The sequence below is a fragment of the Pieris napi genome, chromosome 20 (assembly GCF_905475465.1).
Source record: "Pieris napi chromosome 20, ilPieNapi1.2, whole genome shotgun sequence".
Lineage (NCBI taxonomy): Eukaryota > Metazoa > Arthropoda > Insecta > Lepidoptera > Pieridae > Pieris > Pieris napi.
Genome location: NC_062253.1, coordinates 1,768,667 through 1,789,437, shown reverse-complemented (window position 1 = coordinate 1,789,437; position 20,771 = coordinate 1,768,667). Strand labels below are relative to the sequence as shown.

The 20,771-nt window shown below is 33.6% G+C and overlaps 1 protein-coding gene across 4 annotated transcripts; it reads right to left on the bottom strand.

Annotated features, from left to right (window-relative positions):
- Window positions 1-437: 437 nt before the first annotated feature.
- On the bottom strand, window positions 438-17,645 carry LOC125059914 (myosin tail region-interacting protein MTI1-like). 4 transcript variants are annotated; one of them, XM_047664608.1, is made up of 6 exons: window positions 17,564-17,645; window positions 17,333-17,368; window positions 4,280-4,355; window positions 3,389-3,415; window positions 2,489-2,575; window positions 438-2,251 (listed from the first exon to the last, which is right to left on the bottom strand). In XM_047664608.1, the coding sequence occupies exons 3-6, from the start codon at window positions 4,350-4,352 to the stop codon at window positions 702-704; spliced, it is 1,737 nt and encodes a 578-aa protein (XP_047520564.1). In that variant the 5' UTR covers window positions 4,353-4,355; window positions 17,333-17,368; window positions 17,564-17,645; the 3' UTR covers window positions 438-701. The 4 variants fall into 4 exon arrangements, with proteins under 4 accessions (XP_047520564.1, XP_047520567.1, XP_047520566.1 ...); XM_047664611.1 differs by lacking the exon at window positions 2,489-2,575 and having other exon boundaries at window positions 17,564-17,585; XM_047664610.1 differs by lacking the exon at window positions 3,389-3,415 and having other exon boundaries at window positions 17,564-17,578.
- Between the last annotated feature and the right edge of the window lie 3,126 nt (window positions 17,646-20,771).

Here is a 20,771-nt window from a genome sequence, read left to right as displayed (position 1 = left end):
TATCTCTATAGTCTCTGTCTGTCTCGGACTCTGCCGTTTTTTTAGGATAGGGCAATTTCGTAGCGTTGTCCCGGGCAGTTGTCGCAGCCCATTTTAGTGGGGATATTGCTGGCGTTAAAGGCTCTCAATAAAGGCTTAATAATTAGAATCCTCCCAGAATACCCCCACCAGGAGTCGATTCTACAGTTCGCTAAAGAAAATGTTTAGAGAAGCGTGGAAGACTTCCAGCCATCAGTGTAACGCGGATGAAATTTTGGAATCATACGGCTCGTAATGCAACAAGGCAGGAGGGATCAACCCAAAAAACTCTTCAGAACACTCTCTACAGAAATGTCTCTGCGTAGAGAGAATTCTACAAGCCCTTCGCTGAATTCGGTCGAAAGGAAGAAGTTGGCCCTCTAAATTTTGGTTTTTGGAGTATAAAATAAAACATTATAAATTACTTAAACGTTTTAATACAAATAAAAATACTATTTACAAACATACAACATAAATTAATGAATTAGATAACCATAAAGTCTAATTGACTAACAGAATACTATTAAATTAGTGATTTTTATTGGCAGTGTTCAATAACAATTATAAGCAGTAAACCTAAAAACTACAAAATCTAAATTTATTTCTAATTTGAACTACCTTCATGTATTTACATAATAATAAGTTTTTTGTATTTTTGAGTATTCTTAATAAACTGTTTTCGCTTACGAGAACTTGACTATACCTCGCGATTTTTGCCAGCAATAAGAGACAGTTATACTGCTTAACAATGACGCAGCTAGAACCAAGACTGAGCCCCACATGGCTGTGGTTGGTGACATACAGAAATCTGGTTCAACTGGCAAGTCTTCAGCGAAAACTACCCTTAAACCTTTACCAATCGTTACTGGTTCCATAGTTTGGTTACCAATGTGGATGACGTCTCTACGCTTCCTTCTGGGCTCTATGCTTCCAGGGTTAGTGCACGCTTCACAGTCTGTCTTGCACAGTTCAACCTCGCATTGAATGATCAGGTCCATTTCATCAGGGAACTTGAATGCCTTGAAGAATGCGTATGCAATGATTGATGCGCCTGTGTTTCCAGTTTCTCTTGTTTTTTGGAAGGCTCCGAACAGTTTTGGCTTAAGCACGCAGCCGTTGGAGTCAGTCAATGGTACAACGTAATTGTTATCAGCATCACGGGCTATGCATTCTCTAACAAATATGTCAAAGCCAGCATCTCCTGTGACAGATACAACGAGGGTCATAGTTTCTCCGATCTTGATTAAACCATCGGCTTCTGGCGCAAAAGGACCTCTTCCAGCCTGAATATCCAAACGTGCCATAGCCGTGTCTCCGCTAAAGTTGCTCGTTATCTGGTTTAGCATTCCGACACTCAACGATGACACTAACTGCTTAGTCAAATTACCCTCCCAAAGACATCTCACTCTGCGAATATGATCCCAAACCTCCTGAATTCCAGGCTCGTTTTGCAGCACCAATACATTCTCCAGATACGCTTGACCTTCATTCTCGAAATCGCTGAAAAATCTTGTCCCACATGTGTTTAGGCTGACAGTGAAGGAATATTTCGCTTGATTAGAGTTTTCCCTGACGTAGATACAATCCTGATCCTTAAAGTGATCTTGAGAGTAAATAATCCCGTTATATGGTTTGTTAAATTCAATGTTAATTGTCATCATTTCTTTACCACAATCGACAGCAATGGCGTGAATATGAGGTGGGTGACGATCTTCATCATCGTCTGGTGCCACTGGTGTTATTTGTGGACCGTTATTTTGAGGTTTTTCGGGTTCTACGGTTTGCTGTGCTCCATCGGATGGAGCAGACGTTTCATCAGTTCTGTCTGGTTGACTGGGTTCCGCGGGAGATGTTTGACTGGGAATGAATCCATTGGTAGGCTCATCTGTGTCTGGCTCATTTGTGTTTGGTTGACTTGGTTGATTGGGGAAATATGTAGGGCTGGGTTGGAATGGAGTTTCTGAGGGTTGGTTGGGGGTTGGTGAAGGCTGGTAAGATGGGACAGTTGGCTGGTTGGGTTGATAGTTTGTTGTGTAAGGAGGTTGAGCTGGTTGTTCTGGTGATGGCTGGAACGGTCCGCTAGGTTGGAATGGAGGGTAAGTTGGTGATGGTCCTTCACTGTAGGCTGGTGTCGGTCGAGAACCGGCTGCAGGATAACCAGTTGCAGGTGGGAGGTACGATGCTGGTTCAAACGGCCTTGGTTTCTCTGGTTTTCCTCCAAAGTACTGACGAGCTGAAATTTAGAATATAGCATTTAAATTTTTTATTTTTATTGATAGTTAACTTGCAATGTGCACTGTGTTGTAGCTAAGCTGTGCATAACAGTGCTAGGTGAGTTACTCTTCTTAATAGACTAGAAAACCCTACTTAAAAACCGATATGTATAATGTAAGCGTGTTCCAAAGAATTTAGAAAAAACATATATAACTGTGGGAGGAATAAATTTCGAATGATGGATCTTAAGACAGACCTTTACGGCTACGTTGTTGAGTTAGCCCTTGAATCCACTGCAAAAGTTGACCAATCATTTCATCTGTAGTATCTCCGAGTTGGTCGGCTGTAAAATTGCCTCAAAGTCAAGCAGGTCTATGAGAATCATTCCACCACCAAAGACAAATCTCAGAGGAGAGAAGACGTAAGAAGGAACAAATCGTGGAAAAGCAGAATAATGTTGGAATATAGATGATTAATGAATGGAAGTAGAAGAAATTGAGTTAAAAGAAGAAACAAAAGACAGATAAGTAAAATGCTTGAAACAACAATCAAATTACCGAGACACCAGTTTTCAAAGTTATAAGAGTTGCGAAAGTTTTGGTATATAAGAAACAAAGAAGAACAAAAAAAGAAGAAGAAACCCAGCCAAAAACAAAATTGTAAAATCTACAGTTGCAATATTTGTGAATATGTGAGCACCATGTATCAACATAATAATTTAGTTAACTGCTGCATTATTTATAACACCATGTGCCTATTTTATTTTACTATACTAAATACTATATACTCTATACATACTATAGTAATTTTTTTTATTAATATTAACTTGTAATTTTGACTTTCAAAGGTGCCTTTTAAATAGGTCTAATTGAAATAAATGATTTGACTTTGACAGATAGACCCAGTCACAAGAAACATTTACGACGTGTTTGAATACGTCAAGAAACAAATTTGGTTTGGCAATTAAAGCACAAGTTACTTTAGCATATTTAAACTCTCTCTGCTATGACTTGTGGTGTCCTTTAACCAGTGCTTAAAGCGCGTATATTTCACAATTGATTTCGTATTTTAATCAATGATGAAACATATCTTTTTATCAAATATGCAAGCGAAAAATGCGTTCAGGCGTAAAAAAGTAATCCCTCCTTGAACATACCATTTCTAGACCTTTGTCTTTTCGGTTCTGTAAAAATAATATTAGTTACATCAGGTTATATACAACTACATAATAACATATAGTTAGTAACAGTTAAATAGTGTCAGCCTAGTGGCTTCAGCGTGCGACTTTCATCACTGAGATCGTAGGTTCTATCCTCGGCTATGCACCGATCGACTTTCTTTCTATGTGCGCATTTAACCTTCGAACGGTGAAGGTAAACATCGTGAGGCTTTACGAGCTTTACGGCTTTAAGACCCAAAACGTCGACGGCGTGTGTCAAGCACAGGAGGCTGATTACCTACTTGCCCATTAGATAGAAAAATGATCATGAAACAAATACAGAAATCTGATTTTGACAGTTAAATATGTGTCAAAATGGCGTGTAGTTCCATCTTTATATCGGATAAGTTTAATACAACGGGCTTCGATTAGGTATCGTTTCACCATGAATTAATCCCGCATTTAAAATGATTTCGTCAATTTCATATCTAATGTTCTTTGTGTTAAATAGGTAGTTGTATGTTGAGAGTCAATAAAGGACTATCTTCTATGATGAAATTTGTAATAGACAGTATTAGATGTTACAACACAAATAACTTAGACATTTTAATACTTATAACATACAATAATAACTATACAAATAAAGTAGGCTTTAACATATTGAGAACACATTCCTTTTTTTTTAAATAGCCTTACGCCTGAAAGAATCATTATTATATCAAAAATCGAGTCTAGGACCTCCCAAATGACATTGAAATTCAACAGAAACACACGAATTGTTTTTCCTAAACATCTGATTTGGAATTTACAAAAATATTGGTTATATAATACACAAATCACATCAAACATACAAGCACAATTAAATATAATGGAAATAGAAATACTTACGGAAGCGAGAGTGTGTTTCCGCTGCGTCGGCGCATACGAGCGCGCAAAGCGCAAGAAGTAAGCACCACCTCATGTTCTGAAAAGAATAAAAAAAATTACTCAGATTGAAGCAAAAATAAATTAGCAAGTATATATATAAATACTAGCGCACCCAACAAACGTTGTCCTGCATGATAATTCCAGCGATAAGGATATTAAACAAAGTATGATAGTACTGAAGCGCCATCTGTCAGGCTGATTTGTGAATCTAAACCATCCAGGGCGCCACTCAAATGCATACAAAAAAATTCATTGAAATCCAGCCGTTTAAGAGAAGTTAAGAGACATACCTACAGTCGTATATCTATATGTTTAAAAATGTTATGTTGGTTTGTGTACGCTTCGGAAACTCAAAAAGTTCTGCACCGATCGAGCTGAAATTTTAACATGATATATATAATCCGCATCAAGGATTGTTTTTATCTATTTATTATTATCAATTTTTTTGTACACACACAAGTATTGCAAAATTAAACTTATATGAAATGTTTTCTTTGTTTAGTTTCTCATTTCTCAACCATTCAATCACAATGTGCAACAGCGAAGCGTGGCAGGGAACAGCTAATAATATATAAAGATATAGAAAATATACAGAGATAGCCGTTTATATTACATATAAAAATAGCCTATATTCGAGTACATTATCCAATTTTTTTAAAGAGTGTCTAGTCTAATTAGTACGTAAAATAATTGTGTAATATATACCAATGGCGCTACAACATTTTAGGTCTGGCCCTCAGATTTCTCTATCCATATTTCACATCAATATCTTCTATAATTTTAATTGGCAAGAAGGTGACCTTCTGTGTGTCTCCGTTCTTGGAGTACATGCAGGTTTCCCCACGATGTTTTCCTTCGTACGATTAAATTTGCACATAGAGTCTAACTTCCGACCCCAGGGATGAGAATCGCATGTTGAAACTAAGCCAACACTGTTTGTAGGCCAAATGTACTACCCCAATAAAACATAACAAATTGTTTAAAGATAAAGTCAAGGCTCACGAGTGTTATAAAGATTACCTATTGTTCTAAGAACGATACATCAACCGCTGGGAATCGAACCTACAATGGACAATAGTTACGGTCAGACGAATTGCGCAGCTTGTAAATCAATTAATCACTATGACATGTGAAATGTAAAAAAAAACAAACCACTGACGAGTTATGTAACCTAACTTTAGTTCAGTTACATATTAATATTTTAAAATGTAAACAATCATCGCACACTTGAAGCCAAAATGAGCCCTTTAGTTTTTACCTCATAAATTGTAATTCTCGTTTCCTAGTTCCTGTTCGCAAGTCAAGGGCGTAGAGCGGGCAAGAAGAAATGGCAAGAAATCCTCCGTCACTCTTTTTAATCGCCAAGTTTTGATTCATACAAATTCAACGGTTGAAACGCCCGTTTACAAATAATTACATAATACAAAGATGTATAGTGTCATTATATCATCATTTTGACCTTTATCTATTGACCAACTATAGAGAAATTTTTACTTTGATTCAACATATAAGAATAATAGCGTGGCGTAGTTTATGGCGCTTCCGCAATCGCTTCCGATTTAATATTGTAAATATCTGATATAAATAGTAACTCTAGTCTTGTTTATATTTATACAAATCTAAAACTCTAGATTTCCGAGACGTAGAGGGAGGGAAAAAGATATGTTAGGAATTTAATATTAAATTAAATAATGAATTTAATTTTTTCAATTTATTTTTCAATAATAATAAAAAATCACGTGGCATTTTAATTTACAATTCGTCATTTGAGATTTCAATAAATTATTTTGCATAAAATATAAAATACTAATATTTCATAAATTCTCTTTACGAAATTTTAATTTTAAAAATAGAATTTCTATAAAGTAATTCACCCTTCTCACTTTCTCTCAATCGGTCTCAATTGCTCTCTCCCTTTTCTTCGACAAAAAACGCTGCACATCTTCGTGACATTCCGTAAAAATGTTACCCTCATACGCCTTAAGAAGTTTCACTTCAAAAAAAAATATAAGCCAGCTAATAGAAGGATGATTTAAATATCACAATGCGCAAGATTAACATTCTTTGCCAACCCGAAACAGTTATCGACGTCTATTATTATATATCACTCATGTGAGTGATCACTTTGAGCAATTAATATTCACCAATTATGCCAATTTAGCTGGTTTCAAAACAATTATGAAATAGTAAATGTAACACGAGTTCGTCAGACAAAATATGCAACTAAGATGTTATTATGCGTTGACCTTAGTAACAGAACTAAAACAGTTGGTAAAACAACACGCTTCATAGTGAATGTATTATAACATTTAAAACTAAAAAACAAAATATAATTTATTCGTAGGGATAAACTTTAAAACCAACGAGAGATTTTAGTCTTTCTTTACACAATTGAATGGATTCCCCCTTGATGGCTAGAAGTTTTCCACTGACATTTTCTTTTGCGGACTAACAGTGGAATCAACTCCCAGTGGGGGGTTTTCCCTGGGAGATCGTACAGCAGGTTCTCCTGAGGTTAAGTGATGGATACTCTCAATGAGAGCTCGCGAGTACGTTGCCGGCCTTTTAAGACTAAAACTAAACGTGTACCATTAACACTTGAAGGACAATTGTAAAAAAAAAGGAGTTATTACAAAAAATCAATATGTCAGGATCCAAGGAATTCCCTGTGTGTGACGGCTGATCACCTATTTGTAAAAACATATAATTAATTAACTACCAATTAAAAAAAGGCCGGCAACGCACTCGCGTATCACTTGATGAGCCTGCTGCCCGTTTGCCTCCTGGTTTATAACACAAAAACTAACTAATACAATTCACGAAACTCATACCGGTAAGAACCAAACACAATTTTAGAATGATTACAACTGTTCTTCACATTCTGTTTTCGCTTTCACTGTAGTCACGAAATGTAAGCAACTTGCATCTTTAGGTCAGGAGAAGATTTCTATGTATTTATTATCACTTTATGCAACATCTTCCGCTATTATGTACTGTGCACGTGAGTCTTAAGTGTTTAATAGTGGTAAGTGGAGAAGTAGTACAAGAACAGAGAGTCGTTCTATTAATAGCCCACCTAATACAGTCTGAATTAGGGTGACAAGTTCGTAGGAATATAGAAATCTTTTTCCGGAATAAAAACCAAACTAAATAAAAGTATTTTTTTCAAATACGATATTAGTAGTTATGTAAGAATAAATAAAATTTTCAGAATAAACAAGTGTATCAAAGAAAACACTTTTTTACTGTGTTAAATAATGTAAAATAATTGTAAATGTATAATAATACATAACTTCATTCCGGTAAGAAAGTGTTTTCTTTTAATGTGTACAAGTTATGTCAATAAAAGACAAATACTAAGTGTATAAAATTTTCATTCTATAAAAAGATTAGGTTTTTTCGTGTAATTTTCCTAATTTTCTCTCCAATTTCTGGTTCAATGGTTTCTGATTTGTTCTTGAACCCTAAGGTACAAAATATAGTTTCATTTATATAGATTTACTAGCTAACGAGATCCGACAGACATCAAAAAAGAATCTAATAATGGAAATCATTCTGAACTCTTCAACGCACAAAAAGTTTCATCAAAATCTATCCTGCCGTTTAGGAGTTTAATTACGAACACGCACAGAAGAATTATATATATATATATATAAATACCAGCTGTTTATTTGTATAGATAAATAACCTAGATACCGACTGACCTGCAGGCTGTTTTGTGAATCTAAACCATCCAGCATACAAAGTTCATTCAAATCGGTCACACACAAGTACAGCATAATTATATATATATAAAGAAGATATACCATATATATATAAGCCTGGTTATCCATATCACAGGTTCTTGCCTAGTTTGGAAACCAGTCCCCCAATACCTTTTCAATTCAATTGTTATCTTATTGTTTTTGGAGAAAATAAAAATTATTCTTATTCTTATTCTTATACGATTTGTATTCCTATTAATCAGATCTAAACTAGCAAAACTTATAACATACTTAGTACATAACTTTACGATGTATTGTCATGAATCGAGACCAAATGATGTAACTCTAAGATGAATCGTCAATTCGCACAATATCCATTTGGAAATTGGTTCAAATTCGATTACAAATACTTCCTGATTACGAAAGAATGTTAATAATAACTGAATTCTCCCTCTTTACTGAGCACTTTGCTCACTCTCACTCTCACTTTGATCCTGCTTTGGAACTCCTTTCCTCTTGATATGAAACGAGTTTTAAATTTATTTAAGAATATTTTTGAGCATTTCTCTTCTGCCTATTTATAAATATATATTAGGCAGAGCTGTGTAGGCCTAGTGGCCTCAGTGTGCGAGTTTCATCCCTGAGGTCGTAGGTTCGAATCCCGGCTTCTCCATTGGAATTTTTTCTATGCGCATTTAACACGCTCGAACGGTGAAGGAAACAGTGAGCGAACTTGGCTTAGACCCAAAAAGGCATAGAAGGGTATTTGGGTATTAGATTGACAAATGATCATGATATAGATACAGAAATCTGAGTCTCAGACCTAAAAATGATAAAACGCCGCTAGTATTATTATATATGTTAATCTATGCAGTTCGTTATTTTCATACAATATTGTGTCATGTGTGCCAATACTACAGAATATGTTTTGTTCAGAATTTTTCGGTTTGAATAAAAGTGAGCCTTGAGGCAAAGCACTCAATACGTCAACCACTAAGCCTCGGATGTCCTATTGCATTAGATAGCTATATTAATCACGATCCAAAGAAAACAATAAAATGTTGTAATGTTTAAAAATTACGCAATACGTTCAGTTTTACGCTCCGCTGTTTTGGGGTCAGACAGAGACAAACTAACACTGATTTGCACATTCATTATCATCGTTTATGTAAATATCTGTTTCTTAAATTCAAACCTTCTATGTTATATGTTAATATATATTTACAGACAATATATAACTATTTTTTACCGCTAAGTAATGAAACATTTTTTTTGACATTTTAAATATAATATTTTAATATTTTAGATGACAAAAATTAAAAATAAGAAGATTTAAGATTAAAAAAATAAAAATTAAGTGGCGCAACAACCTTTTTAGGTCTGGGCCTTAGATTTCTGTCATTATCATTTGTCAATGTAATAGGCAAGTAGGTGATCAGACTCCTGTGCCAGACACACGCTGTCGACTTTTTGGGTCTAAGGCAACCCGGTTTCCTCGCGATGTTTTCTTTCACCGTTCGATTTGCACACAGAAACTCCATTGGTGCACAGCCGGGGATCTAAAAGGCTCAATGCCTTTATTGTGCCGGTGCCCAAATTAAAAAAAAATCTATAATAGTCTAGGTTTGTTTAAGACCGACAGAATGGAAGAGGTTCTGCTCCAGCTGAAAGCCAACAATTTGCAGAAACAGCAGGAAAGAGCGCTCCACCTGCCGGCTCCATTCCGGATTTTTAAAAATTAATCTATAATAGTCCAGGTTTGTTTTAAGAGGACCTGCTGCAGCTGGATGTCACTCAAAGACACTTTATGGGTCGCAGAGCCGTGAGTGACTGGTTTTAGAAACATTAACCATAAACCAATTATTAGATTTTTCTATCATTACAATGGGAGTAATAACGCAAAAGTTCACACAACGCTGTGGGAAACACGATACTAGATTCATTAATATCTTTTTTCGATTGAACATTAATCATCCGATTAATATCGCTGTTGTAATTCGTAGTTTTATAATTAAGAAAACGAAAAATATTGATGCACATGCATATGGGTCACTCTTAAAGAATCCCTTCCCATCTACAATGAACCAACAACAGAGACACCCATTCGGTGTCGAGAGCCTTGGTCCGTGGGGTCCTAGCGCTATAAGGCTTTTTTAAGGAAATAGCAGAACGGTTAGTAGATATAACAGGAGAACGAAGAGCTGAACAAAGAATTAGTCTAGCTATTCAAAGAGGGAACGCTGCCAGTATCTTCGGAACCTTTCCTACAGGGACTCCTTTTAATAATATATTTTAGTTATTATATTTTAAGGTTAGTTGTTTTTCTGTTATTTATTTCTTTGTTATATAAAGGTTAAAAATATAACAATGTAATACCTACGTAGATTCTATTCTCGTGGCCTCTTAAAGATATATACATAAATGTTACATTAGACCACTATTAGAGTATACAGCATTTGGGATCCTATTTTCATAAAGGAAAATAAAAAACTTGACAGGGTTGAAAGAAAGGCCACGAAAATTATCAGAGCCTGCATAGCTCATCAGAAATGGGGGGAAGTCAAAATCATATTCATCCCAAAAACAGGTAGAGAGAGAGAGAGAGAGAGAGTACACCCAAGCAAAACCCCCTATTCCTTGTTGGAGTGCCATGCTGCTGCCATTGGCCTTCAGCAAAATTGGCCAAATTTGCCAAAATTTATTGTGTATGAAAATGGTATGAAGAAACCATTAGGCCATCACTGGTCACTACTCACTGCACTTTATTATATGTAAGGATGGCAAAGAAGTTCAAAGTTGGCCCGAGCTTAATTCTCTTTGTAAATAGAAGTTAAAATTCAAAAAAGCTTATGAAGATGTTTTATAATAATTAAGCTTCATTTATACCTTAAAACATTCATTCATCTTTACAGAAGATACACACACTTAAAATTGTATACACAAATAATTACATATTATTTTCTTCAATAGACTTTTGCAGCAATTTATTATGGAAGATGTTTTATACGAATTCTAAATTAACACCTGAGTCAAGGCAGTGTTGCAACACTAAGTACACTAAAATTGGCCTTAAAGATTCGTAACTTATTGATGACACCCTTCACTTAGATTTCCAAGGCTTTGTTGCTGGCAACTTATGCGGTCAAACGGCACTGACCATTAAACTGTAATCAAATCTAAGTTATTCGATTAAAAAATAATAATAATTAAGCCTCATTTATTCTCTGAAACATTCATCTAAACAAAAGATATTCACACTTTATACAGAAACAATTATGTATTTTTTCAAGTAACTCTTTTAAAGATTAAGGCATCTCTATCTATCTTGCAAAAGGACGACCTCTCTTTCTTTTCTCTGGTGGACCTTTCCACCTTGTGACAGACTCCAAAAGCTAATAACAATATTTCTTATTTGTTTTGATTGGCCGCGTGAAGAGGATGAAATGTTAATTAGTTTATTTAAAATGTTAAAATATTAGTTTAATTCGCTGTCAGTTGACACCTCCACCATAGAGATCAGTCCACAGACAAGGGAGCTTTTGCTTGAACTTGAAAAAATGTATACCCTACCCCTTTTTTATTTAAAAACTAACTGACCCGTTCATCGACATCGACATCGTTGTTTTGCCATTATATTATTTCTTGGAAACATTTTTTAGTTCAATAAAAATAACTATCTACTATAATAAAAAATAGGGGTTGATCGTAGAGGAGTGAAAATTAGGGGTTGTATGTATTTTTGTATGCTGTATCAAAAAAACAAAAAAAAAATCTAGGTAAGTAATAAAAAGAAAATTATCACTTAGGGGTTTGAAAGATAGATAGTAGCCGATTCTCAGACTTACTGAAAATGCATTAAAAATTTCATATGAATCGGTCGATTCGGAGGAGTATGGGAACGAACATTGTGACACGAGAATTTTAATAGAGATTTCATTTCTACTTCCCATTTTTCTATTAAGAATTATCTATTAAATTTTGCATTATATTGCCTGTATTGTTGGTTAATGTTTTCGCCAAATGATTGGCTCTCATTAGCCCTAAGTGAAACTGAGAGAACCATTTAAGGTCATCGTGGAAAGTCTAGGTTAGATACAAGTCTCGGGTTCGAAGCTCACCTCTGACCCTGTCGCTGTGAGAAATTACCTGTACGCGGCATCTCTAAGCCTTGAGGTAAATTTACTATAGGAATTTTAAATATTAAGAACGGGATTTCACGCCTATTTATTTTAAAAATATTATTTTAAAATACATATTTTTATTTTATTAATTTTGATATTTTTAATACGTTCTAAAACAATGTCTAAAAAATAGAAGAAAATATGACATCACAAATTTAATACACGTACACATCAATTATATTAGAACACTAGTGGACCCGACAGACGTTGTCCTGCATGATATTTCAAGCAATTAGTAAAGCAAAGTATGAAAGTACCGACTGCAGCGCCATCTGGCGGGCTGATTTGTGAATCTAAACCATTCCCAGATCCCCTTGAACACACACAAAAAATTTCATCAAAATCGGTCCAGTCGTTTGAGAGAAGTTCAGTGACATACACACTCACAGAAGAATTATATATATAAAGATAAGTATATAAAAAAAAATATCCATCATATACTTGGCCGATCGTCACATATTCTTGCGTTTTTGTTTCGCTTGGATTATGCTAGACGCACTTTGAATTTGAATATATTTTCGCTAATTTTATTTATTAGTTACGTCCTCAACTTTATAATTTCTAAGTGAGTGGTGTGCCCAGCGTGCGACTCTCATACCAGAGGTCGTAGGTTCGATCCCGGCTGTGCACCAATGGACTTTCTTTCTATGTGCGCATATTTTAACATTTGCTCGAACGGTGAAGGAAAACATCGTGAGGAAACTGACATGTCTTAGACCCAAAAATCGACGGCGTGTGTCAGGCACTGGAGGCTGATCACCTACTTTCCTATTAGATTTAAAAATGATTATGTAACAGATTTATAAATCTTAGGCCAAGACCTAAAAACGTTGTAGCGCCATTGATTTTTTTAAATTTATTTAAGTGAGTTGTATTCGTGTGAAATATAAGCAGTCTAACTTCTCATTATTCCCATACTATTTTTCCCCTTATACGACAATCGGGTACCTTTCTTGTTGAAATATCGAAACGAGGTATGTACTCAGGGCTTATTATTTTAAAATAAAATTGTGTAACAACGGCCACCGAACCGATCTTTGAGGTACAATATTAATTTTTATAATATTAAAAATATGCCAAGCTCCCATTCCCGGCAAAATGGTTTGAGGGTCAATGGGAAAGTTAAAGTGTTACTTACGGATGACATAAATGTCGACAAAAATAAGAAATATTTTTAATCTGTGATATAGACCATAGACAATATTGATGCGTATAAACTCACTGATAGATTTTAGAATTCGTAATTTAAATAAAGAACGTGTTCGTTTCAATTTACCACGCCTCCACAAGCTACTTCAATTGTTACATAATATCTGGTTCATAGATATTTTTGTGTAAATTAAAGGAGTCTTTAATATATCATTTAAAACTCAGTTTTGTCAAAATGATAAATTATCGTATTCAATGGAACATTGCAAAAATTTGACAGTGTTAATGATCATTATTTTTAATGATAATTAATGAAACATTGTATAATTCCTTATAATAGTGAATTATGCATTTTGTTAACGACAGCAAAAACGGATAACGACAGCAAATAAATTATTTAATTTATTTTTCATATAAATTAAAACGCCTTATTGAGGCACTTGGGGGTTCTAGTATCGGTATCCGACCAAAGAATATCTGTATAAGTAATAGTTAAACATGAAACAGACAATTATTTTAGGGTTCTAACACAAATATTTTCTAAGCTTCTTCTATTTACTTTGATTAAATATTTAGTCCTTTATAAGTAATAGTTAAAAAAGACAGTAGCGCTACAACCTATTTAGGTCTGGGCCTCAGATTACTGTATCTGTTTCATGATCATTTGTCAATCTAATAGGCAAGTAGGTGATCAGCCTCCTGTGCCACGCCGTCGAATATTTGGGTCTAAGGCAAGCATTTCCTCACGATGTTTTCCTTGCGAGCGAATGTTAAATGCGTACACAAAAGTACATTGGTGCACAGCCGGGGTTCGAACCTACGACCTCAGGGACGAGAGTCGCACTCTGAAGCCACAAGGCCAACACTCGTCTTAAGTTATTGTTATATTTTGTATATACAAACAATTGCCTATAAATGACATGTAGTTAATAGCAGGTCAGTCCCAGTCCACTCCATAATAAAACACATTTTGTGATGATATACAACTTATAAATTTTTTAGTGATTTTCTTATAAATTTTCCATATGAAACCTTGGAGGCCTTTCATATTAGCTTGAATGTATTATAAGAGTAATGTTTACTGCGGCGATTGCATCAATTGTATAGTTAAATTACTGAGTCAAATTGCATGCCACGATTTTATATATCGTTCAAAATGATAATGACAGTTCAAAATAAACTAAGATGTTCAAAATTTAAATATAAATATACAGGTGTTAAAAAGGCGTGGTAAATTCATGACGAACAGAAATGTTCTTTATTTAAATTAAGAATTTTAAAATCTATTCTGTTTTTTATTGGCATAAATATTTTCTATAGTCTATATTACAATTATTTCAAGTCGAAATTAAGTGGTGTTAAAAAGGCGTGGTAAATTCATAACAAACATAAATGTTCTTTATTTAAATTGCGAAGTCTAAAATCTTTTAATGATTATTTTTTTCATTAATATTTTCTATAGTCTATATCACAGATAAATATATTTATTGTCTTTTGTATTTTTTTTACTTCTGTAAAAATTTATCAATTGTATACCTATTCACCACTTAATTTGTCTAAAAACACTTAAAAGTTTATCGATTAGAAATTATAAAATTTAAATTATCAATATTGTAAAAAAGACGTGGTAAATTAAAACGAACGCGTTCTTTATTTAAATTACGAATTCCTCAATATATCAGTGAATTTATACGCATAAATATTTTCTATAGTCTATATCACAGATAAAAAAATATTTCTTATTTTTATGTATGTCATCCGTAAGTAACAACACTTTATATAGGTCTTGGTCAGCAATTATTTGATATATTTCTGTATCCGAGTGATTGATTGCACACAAAAAACTAATCTATGATGCGCCGTGATTGGAATTCACGATCTTTAGATTAAGTGTTCAACTGCTCTACTAGAATCTTCAATGCTTTTGCCCTATTACGAAACATAAATATGCGAACTCATTTGTAATGCACTTAATACCAATAAGTGCATCTTAAAGTCGCTCTCTCATTATTGAATTTTGAAATGACATTGCAAAATAATTTTATCATCACATTAAATACAGGTTAGGTTATAACGTATCTTATTGTATATAGTAGCAGTGTTGGCCTAGTGGATTCAGCGTGCGACTCTCATCCCTGAGGTCGTAGGTTCGATCCCCGGCTGTGCACCAATGGATGTGCGCATTTAACATTCGCTCGAACGGTGGAGAAAACATGTGGAAACCGGCTTGCCTTAGACCCAAAAAGTCAACGGCGTGCGTCAGGCACAGAAGCCTGATCACCTACTTGCCCATTAGTTTAAAAAATGATCATGAAACAGATAGAGAAATCTGAGGCCCAGACCTAAAAAGGTTACAGCGCCATTGATTTTTTGTTATTTTAATTGTATATGGGACGCTACACAACGGTAAAACCAATAGTGATTTCTTTTCATTCTTGAAATGACATTTCAAAATAAATTGGTAATGACATGAAATACAGGTTATGTCATAACGTATCTAATTGTATATGGGACGCTACACAACGGTGAAACCAACAAACCAAATGTACCGTAAGTACTTTGTATAACTAAAAAGCGTTTCCAAAGTTTTTGAACCCAATTTCAAAATATATTTTAAAAACTGTACCTACTGCTGAAGTCACTATTTATATATTATATAGGATCGCGTATTTACGATTGAATCGCTACATCGCTATTCGCAAGAGTTCAGAGATGTTTGGATACTTCGTTCGTTCTTATGGAATTTAGTTTCTATATGGAATCAGCTGACAGTTGCCTAACCAATACGACCTAGGGTCCCTCTAAAGAGCCTACCAATTCATAAAAGGCCGGTAACTCTGGGATTTAGAGTCCATGGGCGGTATCCCTCAACATCAGCTGAGTCTTTGCCCGCTGTGAGGCATTGACATAAGACACATGACGCAATGATAGGCTCAAAATAAGTTTAATTATTCACAGCAATTATTATAAATTATATGCTTTCTCCACATATCACTTTCGGCATTATGACCTGTGAAGTAACCATGCTTCGGTAATCATAGACTAGAGAATGATTATAGAAACTGTCTACATTATGCAAAACTTCAGTTTCATTTTTAAAAATCGAATTTAGAACTCTTTGAAATGTCATTGTTATGAGTTGAAAGGTTATATTACAATTTTGCTTTTAAATGTCTGACTTGTTTCGTGCTTTCGAAATTGCATCATTCGTGGCAATTAAAAGATTATTATTATAAAAGTAACTCTATTTAATTACGATAGATAGAATTCAAAAATAGTATACATAATTTGTGTAATGAAAATTCTACATCATAAATTATATCGCAAAAAATGTCATGAGTGCAATGGCGTATAGTATGTCGACCGTTGGCACAGTTCCCATAATACATCTGATCACAACTATTATGTAATGTAACAATAGCTTATTTAAGGTTTTTAAGCGTAAAAGATCTAAGACGAAAGATTACGACTTTTGGGTAATTTTACGATTTCCTTATACACAGATAATGGCAAATATATATATCCTTTAAACAGATCACAAATCACCTACTTACTAATTTTTGTATTAGTCAATTATGGATACAAGCCCTTTGGACAGTCGCCCTATCGAAATTTTCAAAAACAGAATCCTCAATAAATTTAAATTAGGAATGATTTATTCAGTTTCTGTCCGCGGGCCAAAACAAGCGGTTTAAATGTTTTGTTTTTTTTAATGTGAGTGTTTTTTTTTTAAATTTAATTATGGAATTAGTTTCCTTTAAACTAGTCGTGTTACGATTTCAACCAAAGTTAGTAATTTGTTATGAATGTATTTCCACGCATTAAGTAAAAAATATTAATAACTATTTATTAATATATTTTCATAGTAGTATATACATATATACTAGGTTTTTTTTATTACAGCGAATATTATGATATGTCTATGATAACAACTTTGTAAACATGAATAATTAGTACGTAAATATTTAAAGAAAACTTACCACAAATATTTATTTCCAATCACAAAGCACCACAGCCTAAAAAAAAGTAAAACAATTAAAACCACAGCACTACACTACGAATCCATGCAAAGCTCCAGCGATTCTACTTTCAAATTAGCGCTTTTTTAAATTTTTAAATTAAATTAAATTTGAAGTCTATTTATACATAGGTTTATTTTTTATTTTAAGTTGAAATGAGGTTTTGTTAAATAAGGTTTTATATGAACTGACCGTTTCAACGCGCAAATGGCAATCGTATGCGCAGAATGTACGCGAGTGGATCATAGTGCACGCTTTTAACCTCTTGGGTGACACTACCACCATTCTAAACCGACCTCCATTTTGTAACTCTCTTTATCTGGGATATAATAGTTTTAGACTTTTGATTTTCAACTAATTTGTCTTGATTAATGCTAAATGATTGAAGGTTATTCAACTTTTAAGGTCGCCTATTAAAATAGTTAGGATTAGGTACAATTACCTAATCCTAACTATTTTAATACCATAATTTAAGATAAATTACTAATTGTATTTTTATGTACCTATTGTTTCTTAATAAAAATCTCACTTAAAACAGCTTACATGTAATTAACACATATTAACGCCACCAATGCAATGATTGAATTCTATATATGTCATTTTTATAGTATTGTTATCTATACTAATATTATAAAGATTTGATTTGATATTTTGTTTGTTTGAAATGAATAGCCTCCGAGACTACTGGACCGATTTCAAAAATTCTTTCACCGTAAGCAAGCTACACTATTCCCGAGTGACGTAGGCTATGTTTCAAAAAAAATAGGGATCCATACTAAAACTTGAATAATCTAACCCAAGGTGTAAAAAAATAAACAAAAAACTTCCTTCAATCGTGTGCGCTGCGAAAACTATTAATGATAGAACAAAATGATGTATTACAATTTTTTGGACACATCACTATCTATAAAAAATGTCGCGACAGCATGTCTCTATCTTTTATAGTTACGAAAAGGCTCTTTATTCGTACCTAGGTATTGATCCTTATCAAAATAAATACCAACGTTTCACATAAGTTACAATTTAATGGCATAACCACCAAAAAAGCATGGTGAATTGGTGTTCTCCTGCCATTTCTCTTGAATAGTTTACTAACAAAAATCTTAGCCACAGCAACGCTTGGCCGAGTCAACTAGTATATTATAAGCAAATAAACAAAAATGTCCTTGAAAATTATAAAAATATTGTAACAATCCCACACAAATATAAGCGAAAGTATTCACTTTTCACACATTCATAAAACTCTGTATAAAAAGGACGGTGTAATACATTTGAAGTGTGACATATGACATATGACTTTGTAGTTTATGGCATCATAGACTAGAATCGATGACAATTTCGATTATCAGCGTTCAGAGTAAATCATCTTTGAAGCCTTAAACATAACAATTATATAAAATTGTATTTTTAATTCAGTCCTAGACAATAAAGAGTATAACAATTGTGTAAAAAACAAAGATCTTAATTAATAAAAAAGCTCTGAGTGTTGAGAAACATACGAAGGCTAGCTTCGAGTCAAAAGGGACTCCTTAAACAAATTATGTTTCTTTTTATTGAACGAACTGGATCACAGTGCTTTAATAAATCATGCAATTCAATTATTTTTACTTTAATTAAGACATCTAATGAGGACATGCTGAGTTCATTCCACAAAATGTATATACCAATGGCTCTACAACCTTTTAGGCATGTGCCTCAGATTTTTTGAGGCTAACGAACCATCTGTGCCAACTTTTTTGAGTATAAGGATTCTTCGCAATGTTTTCGTTCCACATAACATCTTTAAGTAATTAATAATTAATTAATAATAAAAAGAAAAAAAAAATCCTCTATCAGCGGTAGGCATGGTGAAATAGGAGCACGCACTTACATTCTCGTGGGAACAAGTGGAAGTCAAACCTTCATTTAAGATTTTAATTTGAACCATCTAATACTCCTATATTAAATAATAACACAACAACCGTTTAAAGGTTGACCTCATATTTCCAAATCTTTTTCATTTAGCATTTTTATTTACAAGTAAGACATGCATACACACAGCAGCCAGAGTTCAAACGGACTTCTTGAGGTTTGAGGTATGCTTAGCCATTTATTCAATAGAACTCCAATTGCCTTAAGATTAAATTTTAGTAAAAATTATCACTGTCAAATGTTTAACTGTTTCTTTATAAGTAAGTAAATGTTTAATTTTTAAAGTAGATTAGATGTAGAGAGACCCATTTGGTTTCAGAACAATTTAGAATTATGTCGGCTAAACAAAAGACAAGTTAATAAATGTTATCACTTCGACAATCAATGTTGCAATATTGACGTCTTGAGCTTTTTACGCGACTGCTCAAAAAGGAGTTATATAATTACCTACACGTGATTAGATTGCACCTAATTGCGCAAGAGTACGTACGTACTGATTTATTAATATTTTTATTGGAAAGCACGAATTTCGCCGATAATCGAACCCAAAACTCTGGCGTATTTTTTTTATAACCATTCAGTAGTGTAATTTTTACTTAATAATGCAGATTGGGTATTAGATAGGCACTTAACAATACTTTTTTTTATTGATTAGCCCACTACCAAATATGTCATCTAGATAGGTAATCTGTTCGCGAAGAATTCCAATGACAGGTACCTGAACTTCAAGGTAAGTTTTTGCAGACGGAATTAGGAAAATATTAGCTTAAATCACTACATTTAAAAAACATAAATAAGTTTAATTGGTCCATTTAGCTATGTTTGAACATACGCAAAAACACAGCGTCGTATGTTATCTCCTTTAGTTTTCATAAAATCGATATTGGAAATCAAAAGAAGACATCTAATATTTTGTAGTTGACAACTCCATAATCTGTGTAATTATTGACAATTGTCAAATCTATATGTTACTGTAAAAGCTCGAACTACGGTTAATCTTAAGATTTAAGTGTAAGTCTTAGGATTTACCGTACCGAGTTGGTAAATGTAAGTATTTCTGAAAATACGACGATTTTTTCGAGCTTTTACCATTTGAATTCAGTATATGCTAGGTTTTACCACTGTCAGCTGGTAAATGTTGGTTTTAGGAATAAAACAATGAGTAATTCTTAATTATTTACTTTAATCAACTATTAGACAAAACAAGTACATAGTATTAGAAAGGTATCATATGATAGTAATAAGTACAAACTAATACCAACTTATTTAAATTATTTTGAAAAAACACCTAACGTATGTCTCTGAATATCTCAATCTCTATCATATCTATTTAACTGGATCAGTAGTTCTCTATTTGGAATTTAACAACGAAATACAAATATAATGCTTACATAAGCTAGTCATGTTTTGTTTTTCAACATTTACCGTGCCATTAATGTAAATCCTAAGATTTACCAACGGAATGGTGGTAAGAGTTCGAATAGCAAAC

Bases quoted from the DNA above. Each gene is read 5' to 3' on its own strand.
- LOC125059914 (XM_047664608.1), bottom strand. From the start codon at position 4,352: ATGAGGTGGTGCTTACTTCTTGCGCTTTGCGCGCTCGTATGCGCCGAC. The intron at 2,576-3,388 runs GTATGTTCAAGG...GCAATTTTACAG, and splicing joins AAGACAAAGGTCTAGAAATG to CCGACCAACTCGGAGATACT. The intron at 2,252-2,488 runs GTCTGTCTTAAG...TCTAAATTTCAG, and splicing joins TCAACAACGTAGCCGTAAAG to CTCGTCAGTACTTTGGAGGA.